General features: G+C 39.8%; 1 protein-coding gene across 1 annotated transcript in view; it reads left to right on the plus strand.

Annotated features, from left to right (window-relative positions):
* iqgap2 (IQ motif containing GTPase activating protein 2) overlaps nt 1-11402 on the plus strand; it is a 78605-nt gene that overhangs the window by 2430 nt on the left and 64773 nt on the right. Inside the window, exon 2 of the mRNA XM_016250941.1 lies at nt 3621-3720. Within this exon, the coding sequence (XP_016106427.1) occupies nt 3621-3720 (100 nt within the window). The remainder of the gene's footprint in view (nt 1-3620; nt 3721-11402) is intronic.

Raw genomic sequence — 11402 nt, forward strand, 5'->3', positions numbered from 1 at the left:
TTGTCATAGCATCACAATTCTCTTTAGATTTCTTTTTAACTGCACTGGTCTTTGTTGTCATACTGTTGCCTTTTTCTTGTGAGAATGGATGTGACCTACTTCACCAAGAGTCACAATAAGTGTCATATTTTACTATTTTATTGATGTTTCAACTGGGCCCCACCAGGCTGTGGATATACACTGTATAATTCAGTAAACCAAGTGACGTGAGTGCTGCTACATCTGCTAGTGGCCTGTTTTCAAAATCAGTCATGAGTTCTGTGGTAAACGCTACAGATTGTAAAATTCGGTGCTGCTTTTATAGATGGTGTTTTGATGGTGAGATGTGGTTGACAGTTGATCTGTAAGCACGTCATGTTGACGTGTTAAGTCACGGCTTGTTGAACGAGGGCACCACATCATCTGACACAACATCAGCTTTGCACAGCTTCACTAACTTTCATTTTTAGCAGGGTGGTTTCCAAATCAAATTTCAAACACATTCAAAATCCAGTCCTGGTTTTACCCAGGACTGAATATGATTGTGTTGGTTGCATCATGTGATTGGTGAGTGTGTTTACAGTAAGAGGCAGCTGCAGCTCCATGCCATTAAAATAAATGATTAAATAACAAGATAAAGTAAATGTCTAAAAAGTAATGCAGTTCACAAAATTCAGTAGACCATGATCAACATTACGTCAGTTCAGTTTGAACATAATTCCATCACACGGAATTTGTTTGTGTTGATTACATTTGATAACATTTGCTTATTTGTTCATCATTGTTAACTCAACTATTATTGCTTGTTGAAACAAAGGGGATTTGTGTATATATATATATATATATATATGTGTGTGTGTGTGTGTGTGTGTGTGTGTGTAATACAATGGTACATTTAACCATGCCATTAAAATAAATGATTAAATAACAAGATAAAGTAAATGTCTAAAAAGTAATGCAGTTCACAAAATTCAGTAGACCATGATCAACATTACGTCAGTTCAGTTTGAACATAATTCCATCACACGGAATTTGTTTGTGTTGATTACATTTGATAACATTTGCTTATTTGTTCATCATTGTTAACTCAACTATTATTGCTTGTTGAAACAAAGGGGATTTGTGTATATATATATATATATATATATGTGTGTGTGTGTGTGTGTGTGTGTGTGTGTGTGTAATACAATGGTACATGAATGAAATGAAATGAAATGAAAGTTTTTTGTATTAAATAAAACTTCACATCATGTGACATTTATTTGAAAGTATTGTAGCACAAACACACTTTCATTCAAAACATTTTACAGAAATATACTACCATTCAAAAGTTTAGGGTCAGTATTTTCTCTTTTTTTTGTAATACGTTTTTTTCAGCATGGATTCTGAACTTTCTGTTCATCAAATAATCCTTAAAAAAAAGTCACGGTTTCCACATATATATTTAGCAGCACGACTGTTTTTCAACATTGTTAATAATAAATAGATGTTTCTTGGGCAGAAAATCAGCATATTAGAATGATTTCTGAAGGATTATGTGACACTGCAGAAAATGTAGTGCCATCACAGGGATAAATTACATTTTAAGATATATTAAAACAGAAAAAAGTTTTACATTTTAAATTGTAATAATATTTCACAATAATTTACTGTATTTGATCAAATAATCACAGCCTTGAGCATAAGAGAAAAATCTTACCAACCCCAAACTTCTGAACAGTAGTGTGACCGGTTTTTAGGTTTTATATTCTATATATCCTATATTGTTTTAAATTAATGTTATTGCAACACTATGGTATTCATTCAGATGTTAATAGTTCATAGTTAATGTGATAAACTACACCTGCGGTTACTCTGATCGGACACCTGTGTGAACTTGAGGAGTCCACATCCACTAAAATCACTTTGAGACCAGTTATTTAAAGGTCATTGCATTGCAAAAAATATATTAGCAAAGTTAGTTCTATGAAAAACTCTCATTCCTCCTATGAATTAAAGAGTTAGTCCACCCAAAAATGAAAATTCTGTCATTAATTATTCACCATTCAGATGTTAATAGTTCATAGTTAATGTGATAAACTACACCTGCGGTTACTCTGATCGGACACCTGTGTGAACTTGAGGAGTCCACATCCACTAAAATCACTTTGAGACCAGTTATTTAAAGGTCATTGCATTGCAAAAAATATATTAGCAAAGTTAATTCTATGAAAAACTCTCATTCCTCCTATGAATTAAAGAGTTAGTCCACCCAAAAATGAAAAAAAAAATTCTGTCATTAATTATTCACCCTTGTGTTGTTCCAAACCCGTAAGACTGAAGGTCTGAAGGTTCATCTTCGGAACATAATTTAAGATATTTCTGATGAAATCTGAGGGATCTCTGACCCTGGTGCTGACCCATATCCGGCATAACGACGTCATCACGCCGGATCTGGGTCAGCGCCGCCACATGCTCGCGTCATGATACTGTCGTGAATGCGTGTCCAAAGTGACGCAGTAGAGACGAAAATGTGGAATAAAGTCATTATTTTAGTTTTCTTTGCGCAAAAAAGTATTCTCGTAGCTTCGTAACTTTACAGTTGAACCACTGATGTCACACGAACTACTCTGTCGATAATCTTGGTCCTTTTCTGGACAATGAACGTGGTAGTTACCTTGCTGTCTATGGGAGGGTCAGAGAGCCCTCAGATTTCATCAGAAATATCTTAAATTGTGTTCCGAAGATGAACGAAGGGCATACGGGTTTGGAACAACACGAGGGTGAGTAATTAATGACATAATTTTCATTTTTGGGTGAACTAACCCTTTAAGTGTCCAAATTATTTTTGAGAGAAAGGACAGTTAATGGCATATCATTACTCTTTGGCCCAGTTACATCAAATGAAGACTGATCAACCACTTCTTGTGACTAGCTTAAGTGATATGCAAGATGATGTCAGCTCTACTTAACCAGAAATAAAGCAACTGCCTTGAACTTGGCAGTGTTGTGAAGATGAAGGTGGCTGAGAGGTGATGTAGTAGCAATCACATAAAGGTCAATCACAAACGATTTTGTAATGTAAGTACTGACAGCCGCTAGACATGAAGGTGTTGCCATCTGATGCTTTCACGTTCCGCTGACAGTGATGAAAGAGATGCTGAATATTTTTTGCTCGTGTGTACTGTATATTGTGTAAAATTACTCAAGCATACACATGCATTCAGTGTTTTGTCTGGTTGATCTTATAGCTGTTTAAGTGTGGTGTGTTTCAGATTCACTTCTTTTCTTCATTTCAAATTGCTTAAGCACTTTTTCCAGCTCATGCTGCTGAAAGCTGATGCCAGTGTGACTTTAAATCAACAGCTGTCTGAAACACACAAAGACTGAATAAAATATAATTAGAAGAATTGAACTTGGCTACTCGCCATTGTATTCATTCATTAACTTTTGTCATAGTTTGTAACCGGAGAGTCTATGGTAGTTGTGTTGGCTGTGCTACAGTTAGCTGATTAACCAGGAGCGGAAAATGTCACGCTGAGCATGCTGATGTGTTATTCCACCAGTATGGAAAACTACTCTCTATTCTTGATATCGGGTGTTGCATTCTCCAAATGTTATTTTCCTTTGTTTATGTTAATTGTTCCTTTGTTTCCTTTCAGCCATTGTGGACGATGAGAGGCTGTCGGCAGAAGAAATGGATGAGAGGAGGAGGCAGAATATTGCTTATGAATACCTTTGTCACCTAGAGGAAGCCAAACAGTGAGTAGAAGTACATACATTTCACTCAAATGGGTCATATGGACTATGCTAAGGGTCCTTCTCCTGAAAAAGGTTGAGGACCCCTGTTTTTTTTCTTTTTCTTATGGACATGAACTTAAGTGATTCAGAGGTGATCCTGCCTAGCATGTGGCTGTGCTTACAGTGTGATAACTTATCATTATTATGTGATACTGTAGTCTATTTGTGATTAGTCAGTATTTTTTTTTAACCAGGATGGCAAAATAAATATGCTTACAAACCTTTTACAGGAATGTGAAAATCCAACAGATCCTGTTCCGTGTGCGGCTCATAAGTGTATTTTAAAGCCATTGTGTGTGAGGAGAATGCGCCACAGCCCTGACACTCTTTAGTTTTAAAATATGTGGGTCAAAACATGACTAATACTAAACCGAAATGATACATTTTAATGTTAATTTTCCCAATATGATTCAACATCATTCAAAAGTTTAGGGTCAGTAAGAATTTTGAATGTTTTTGAAAGGATGTGTTTCAAAATATTTTATGCATTTAGCATATTTCATTAAAGGGGTCATATGATGTTGCTAAAATAATTAGTGTAATCATTAGTGTAAATTACAGATACTTGTGATAAAAAAGATTAAAGGGGTCATATGATGCTGCTAAAAAGAACATTATTTTGTGTATTTGGTGTAATGAAATGTGTTTATGTGGTTTAAGGTTCAAAAAACATTATTTTCCACATACTGTACATTATTGTTTCTCCTCTATGCCCCGCCTTTCTGAAACGCGTCGATTTTTACAAAGCTCATCGGTCTGAAAAGCGAGGTGTATGCTGATTGGCCAGCGGCAACCACATATGACGACCCCGGGCTGGACTCTGCTTTGTCCACGGTGAAAGCCGATCCCTTTACAGATCTTCTTTATGCACCAAGAGCTTGTAACACTCCAAAGAGAAAGGAAAAATTGAAATCGCATCATATGACCCCTTTAAAAAAACTACGGGAAAAACTAATATTTTGAAAATATTATTACAATAAAAAACTGTTGTGTATATGAATATATTTAAAAAAATAATTGAATCCTGTGAGGAAATAATAAAAAAAAGCATTTATTCCAGCTTTCACATGATCCTGCAGAAATCATTCTAATATGCTGATTGTCAGACATTTGTTCCTGTTTTGCCTCCGTAGTCCTTCCTGTGTTTCCTTATTTGGTCATTTTCCTGTACTCGTTTAGTCTGATTGTCTTATGTGATCCACCTGTGTGTCTCCAATTATCCCTAGCATTTAAGCTCCTGTCTTTGCGTTTCTCCCCTGTCGGGTCTACTTCGTCTGTACATGTGTCATTCCTCGCTCCTGTGTTGGATTACCCCAGTGTTTCGTGAATTAAAAAGACTGTTTATTATACTCCTTGTCTCCATCGTTCCTCAGACAGTGTAAGAGTGACAGAAGACCTGACCTAAAACAGTTTAAATTGCATATTTCCCCTCTGTTTTTTTTCTTGTTTTTCTCTCAGTGTTTTTGTTTCCGTGGTGTGCCCTAATGGATCCCCTCTGTTACGGAGCTGACGAGACATGAGACGTGCAGATCCATTCGCAAAGCTTTTATTGTGGAGAAGACAGAGACGTGGGTCTCGTTCCTCTGCGATACCCACTGTGAACGCTGAACCAACAGACAACAGAGCAAAATCCACAAAATCACTTAGGGAAGAACGGGGACCCTCACGGATTAATCGTGTCTTTAACGGTTCATTTATACCGTCACAAAAAAAGTCTATGAGTACACAGTCAGGCAGATCAGAATAATATGCAAGATCCAAATACTCCTGTACGTAATCCTCGAGCGCTCGCCAACCCTGCTCGAGGGCTAACAACAGTCTCGCAGTGTCCATGCCTGGCCAATGTCCACCTGAAAAGCCGCTGGATCCTTGTGTGGCCGAGTATTCTGAATGAATGATGGGATATGTAGTCCGGGGGGAAGTTCATGGACCGGATTCGTGACACCCTCCTTCGCCCCTGGAGCAGGGGGAGCACTCGCTGAGGGTCATACCAGACTGTTTCTGGCGATTGCCCATCTCACCACCTACCCGGACGACACGCTCTGCGCGTTCTATGACGCCAGCCTCAACCCCATGTGTAGAGCGCCGTCATCTGAAGATGGCCCTCGAGCGGAATTCGCCGCATCTGTGGAGTGGACACTGGCGAGACACAGATCCCCGGTCACCGTCTGTCCTGAGGGGGATCTTGCCGGTGCCACTCCAGACCCAGAGCCCAGCCCACCATCTCCCCGCTGTGCGGAGCTAAAGCCAGAGCCCACCGATGACGGAGAGCCCATTCCCGCCACGATCTACGAGCCAGCGCAATGCCGAGCAACTGAGTGGAGGATCGCCCCGGAAGGAGAGCCCAAGCCGTCAGATCTGGTGCGAGAGCCGGCGACAATGCCCGCCACGAGGGAGAAAGCCGCGGACGGTGTGAGTGCTGAGAGGAGCTCTGCCCCCTATCCACCGCGGCTGAGGGTGAGCTGAGTATGGCGCGGCAAAAGTGCCAAAGCGAAGAGGAGAGTGCTCCAGTCCCCGAATCCAGTCCAGAGCGCCCTCCAGTGCCAGCTCCTCATAAGCACCCTCAAGTGTCCGCTCCTCCAGAGCGCCATCCTGTTCCCGTTTTCAGTCTAGAGGGGGCTTCAGATCCAGAGTTAAGCCCTGAATGCCCGGAGACTCACAAATAACTGCCCTCCCACCCGCTCCAGCCTCCTCCACCGCTGTCATCGGGCAGCCCCTCTGCTCGCCCTCAGCCCACCATCAATACGGTGCAAGTTCCGCAGGTCTGCCATCCTCCAGCGTCGCTGTGGCTGGAGAATCCCTCGCCTCTGCCTCCAGCCTCCGAGGCCCGGACTCCGCCTTGGCCCATAGACCCAACGACTCCACCTCGGCTCCTAGCTCCCTCGTCTCCACCGTCACCCATCAATCCACCAGCTCCACTGGGCTCCCTCGTCCCTCCGGCTCTGCCTTGGTCGGGCGTCAACCCGCCATCGCCTCACGACTCCGCTCCTCCGGCTGCACCTCATTGCTCCATCCCACCGACTCTATTGGGATCCTTTCTACCACCAGCTCCACCTTGGTCCTCAGTCCCTCCGGCTCCACCGCAGATCTCTGCCTCTGCCTTAGTCGCCAGAGCCCTCGGCTCCACCCTGGTCCACCGGATCCTCGGCATCCCCCTGGCTCGTTGGCTCTCCGTCTCCTCCCTGGACTCTGTCTGCCGGCCCCCTCCCGTGTGTCTGTCCTCCTCCTGAGCCTCCTCCCAAGCTCCCACCTATGCCTCCCTCTGTTGTTGTTACGGTGCGATATGTCAGACCTCCCCCTTCCGGGAGGGGGCGATATGTCAGACTTTTGTACCTGTTTTGCCCCCGTAGTCCTTCCTGTGTTTCCTTATTTGGTCATTTTCCTGTCCTTGTTTAGTCTGATTGTCTTATGTGATCCACCTGTGTGTCTCCAATTATCCCTAGCATTTAAGCTCCTGTCTTTGCGTTTCTCCCCTGTCGGGTCTACTTCATCTGTACATGTCATTCCTTGCTCCTGTGTTGGTACCCCAGTGTTTCGTGAATTAAAAAGACTGTTTATTATACTCCTTGTCTCCATCGTTCCTCAGACAGTGTATGCGTGACTCTGATATGCTGTGCAAGAAATATTTTTATTATTATCAATATTGAAAACAGTTGTGCTGCTTGATATTTTTGTGGAAACAGTGATGCATTTTTTTTTGCAGGATCGTTGATAAATAGAACTTTCAAATGAACAGTATTTATTTGAAATCTTTTGTAACATTATAAATGTCTTTACTGTCAATTTTGATCAATCGTGTCCTTGCTGAATAAAAGTATTAATTTCTTTAAAAAAAAACTTTTTTACTCCAAATTTTGAATGGTAGTGTATGTTCAGGTTAAGAACCAGGCATATTGCTAATAACCAGGCTACAACATTTCCAGGTGTGAGGGCTGGGTCTCGTTTTGCTGTTGAGACGCAGAGAGCAGTTAAATGCATCAGCAGTCATTTGTATCACTGGGAACTTGACCCACATCTGATGAAAGCATGAAAGAATGTGAGGGAGTATTGCAGTGTGCATTGTTCTAAGATGAGGAATTTTTTTTCACATCTCAACATAATAGTTTAAAATTCTGCACAGTTCATCTGATTACACAATGATAAAATTGTAAAATCAAAGAGTGCAAGTTAATGAATTAATGAAGGAGTTGTTACACATCTTGGCCTTCCTGGCAGCGCAGTCTTGGCCGTGACTTTGTTGCAAAGCCTCTGTTCTTGGAATCCTGTCATGTTGGATCAGGATTATAAGGCTGGTCACTAATCTGCTTGTTAGCAAGGTAACATATCATCATTGTGTTCCACTGAGAAGTCAGGACAGGAGTCACCGGTAGAGGCCCACAGGTCACACTAAATATCTGATGCTCAGTAGGATTTTAACAATCAAAACAGTCAATTAGTGTAGTGGTTTTTGTAAAACCTACTATTCCAGTAAAGTGCTTGCTACCAGAGTTACCAAAATAAGTGAAACACAGCTACTGAGATGTTACTAGCCTTAATATCCTCAGACTTCATTACACCTGGCAAGGTTTAGGTTTTAAAATCCACATAGTAAAATATTTTCTTTATATTTTTCATGACCACATGTTTTGCTGTCATCCATTTAATTGTAATTAAATATAATAAATCACAATCATTTCTTATTAATTTCTACTGAGCATATTTATTAAAATGATTTCTGAAGGTTTATGTGACACTGAAAACTGGAGTAGTGGCTGCTGAAAAATCAGCTCTGCCATTACAGTAGGCTACTAAATTACATTTAAAAAATTTTTTTTAATAATATTTCACAGTGTTACTGTTTTTACTGTATTTTTGATCAAATAAATGCATAATTTATGCAACTGTGTATTAACTCCAGATCTATTGGACTGTTGTTGCAGCTGACAAGTGACAAACATACCTTCTTACACAATCCCACCGTCCTTTACCAGTACTGTGACTGGGAAACTTTGTACCTGCTAACTTAAGCAAACAGGGCATGTTATTTTAGATAGGGGGACCTAGTTGTGAAACTTTTTCCTTTTCTGATATTGTGATGCCCTAAACCTCATTAGTCATAAGACTAATTTGTGAGTAATATGTCTATTATAAGGGTATTTTGATTTAGGGCTGGGCGATATATAGAATATTAGCGATAATATCGCAATAATTTTGACGACGATGTAAAATTTGAAAATATCGTAAATATTGAATATTTCAAATTCAAGCATACTTTCCCAAAAGAATGCGCCAAACGTCCAAAAAAGGAGACAACATGTTATTGCAGACTGCTCTACACGCCTCTACTACGAGAGCTTTCATGAATGCGGTTGCCAGATATCAATAGTTCAAATCCCTTAAGCAGAGCTTCGCTGTTACAAGCATACATTTTCTGCCCAGTGTTTAGCTTTTTTTAAGCAATCTGGTAAGCACCGCTGCCGATGATCTGACTGAAAACACCAACAAACAAGCTGGAGTTTAGCGATCTAAATGAAAGTGTCACTCAACCAGTCTTTGTTCTGTTATGAGGTCTCGACTATAATGTTTGCGATTGTGATCGCTGAATACGCAACCGCTGTTGTTTGAGCAGAGAAACATGTGAAGGATCATGTGACACTGAACTGAAGACTGGAGTAATGACTGCTGAAAATTCAGCTTTGCCATAACAGGAATAAATTACATTTTAAAATATATTAAAATAAAAAACATTTATTTTAAATTGTAATTATATTTTACAATATAACTGTTTTCACTGTATTTTTGATCAAATAAATGCAGTCTTGATGAGCATAATAATAGCATAATAGCAAGTGCATAACTTTCAATGAATGGTCTTCAAAACCCTCATGACAATTCGTAACAGGGTGCGGCCTCATTCGTACATTTTTCAATAATCTGCCCCACCGAGTGTTAGGTTTAGGGGTGGACCTTCATGCTTAGTGTTTTTTTGTTTGTTTGTTTTTATTTTTTACAAAAATTGTAAGTTGCTGTATGATTCAAAACGTAAAATTTTCGAACAAATTCACCAACTTATAAAATAGAAATGTTTTCTTGTGAGGTCAGGCTGGTCCGTTTTCTCTCACTTATAAAGTTTCTGCTATACACCAAATGCTTCCAGCTTCCCTGTCACACCCTCAGTAGGCAGCACACAGACCCTGTTTAGTGCAGGTAATGGTTTTCTATTCAGTAGCATGTCAGACACATACAGTTAGATAAATAGGTGAAAAGTCATAAAATAGGATGTTGACCTCTGTGCCTCTGTCCTATTCATCTGACAGTAAACTGCCAGAGCAAATAGATTTTTTTGGTCCATTGCTGTGTTCCTTCCCCAGCTGAAGCAATAATATCCCACAGCTTGTTCCCTCTGTGCAGTTTTGTAGTAGATGTTTTACTATTACCACAATGGCTGGAGGGCTTTAAAATGCTTAAAATTGACCTACAATTTACCCTGTCAGCTGCCTTTTATGTCACAGCTCAATAAAGAATTCATTAATTTGTCATGGGTGACAAATTGAGCTGCAAGTAAGCCATTTCTGCAGTGACAATGGTTAATAGTGGTAATGATCAACTGAAAAATGTATTGATCCTTCATCAGTGCTGTTCATATGAAGTTCAAGACCTCTGTGAAATATAAACATTACTTATTGCACTTTTAATGTGTTTTCTGCTTTGAAAGGCACATTTTATAATGGTCAATGCTCAGTTTTATATGGAAGTTCTAAGCGGCCATGCAATATTATTTTTTTTCCTTCTCGTTTTCTCGTTATAACGACTTAATTTTCTCGTGATCTCGACATAACGAGAGTTGTTTTCTCGTTATAACGACATAATTTTCTCGTGATCTTGACATAACGAGAGTCGTTTTCTCGTTATAACGACATAATTTTCTCGTGATCTCGACATAACGAGAGTTGTTTTCTCGTTATAACGACTTAATTTTCTCGTGATCTCGACATAACGAGAGTTGTTTTCTCGTTATAACGACATAATTTTCTCGTGATCTCGACATAACGGGGGTTGTTTTCTCGTTATAACGACTTAATTTTCTCGTGATCTCGACAAAGTTTTTAATTTTTTTACAATGATTGTTTGATCTACTGTTGCTATAGTAACGAACTCAACTTTGACACACATCTGATGGACAGATAAACCACGCGCTCTTACTGTAGCCTATGTCGTGGATATTTCAGCAAATTGTGCTTCGCCTAGTAATAACGTCTACAATACAAAAATAAAGGCTGATCAATCACTGTTGATATTTCCAGAGACAGTGCGCTAAACATTTTGTTTGTGTAATTAACATGTTTAAGGTCAAAGCAACACCGCAAACAGGCGGAGCGCCTTCAGGATGCAGAACTATTCTAAAATCTTTTAGAGCTGCTTGGATTCAACTCACTTTTAATTTTCCTATTATTTGAAAGAAAATTATATATAATTTGTCATTTTTAGTAGTCATTATATGCTGTGACTGATATCATGTGCGTTACAAGCTTCTGTTTGAAAAGTGCGTTCATGTGTAGCTATGTATATGTGTGTGTGTATATGTGTGTGTGTGTGTGTGTGTGTTTGTGTGGTTTCCACAAAGAAATGTAGAAAACACAAAAGATTACAACACTGTAGAACAT

This window comes from Sinocyclocheilus grahami, unplaced genomic scaffold (assembly GCF_001515645.1).
Source record: "Sinocyclocheilus grahami isolate Dianchi unplaced genomic scaffold, SAMN03320097.WGS_v1.1 scaffold1016.1, whole genome shotgun sequence".
Taxonomy (NCBI): Eukaryota; Metazoa; Chordata; class Actinopteri; order Cypriniformes; family Cyprinidae; genus Sinocyclocheilus; species Sinocyclocheilus grahami.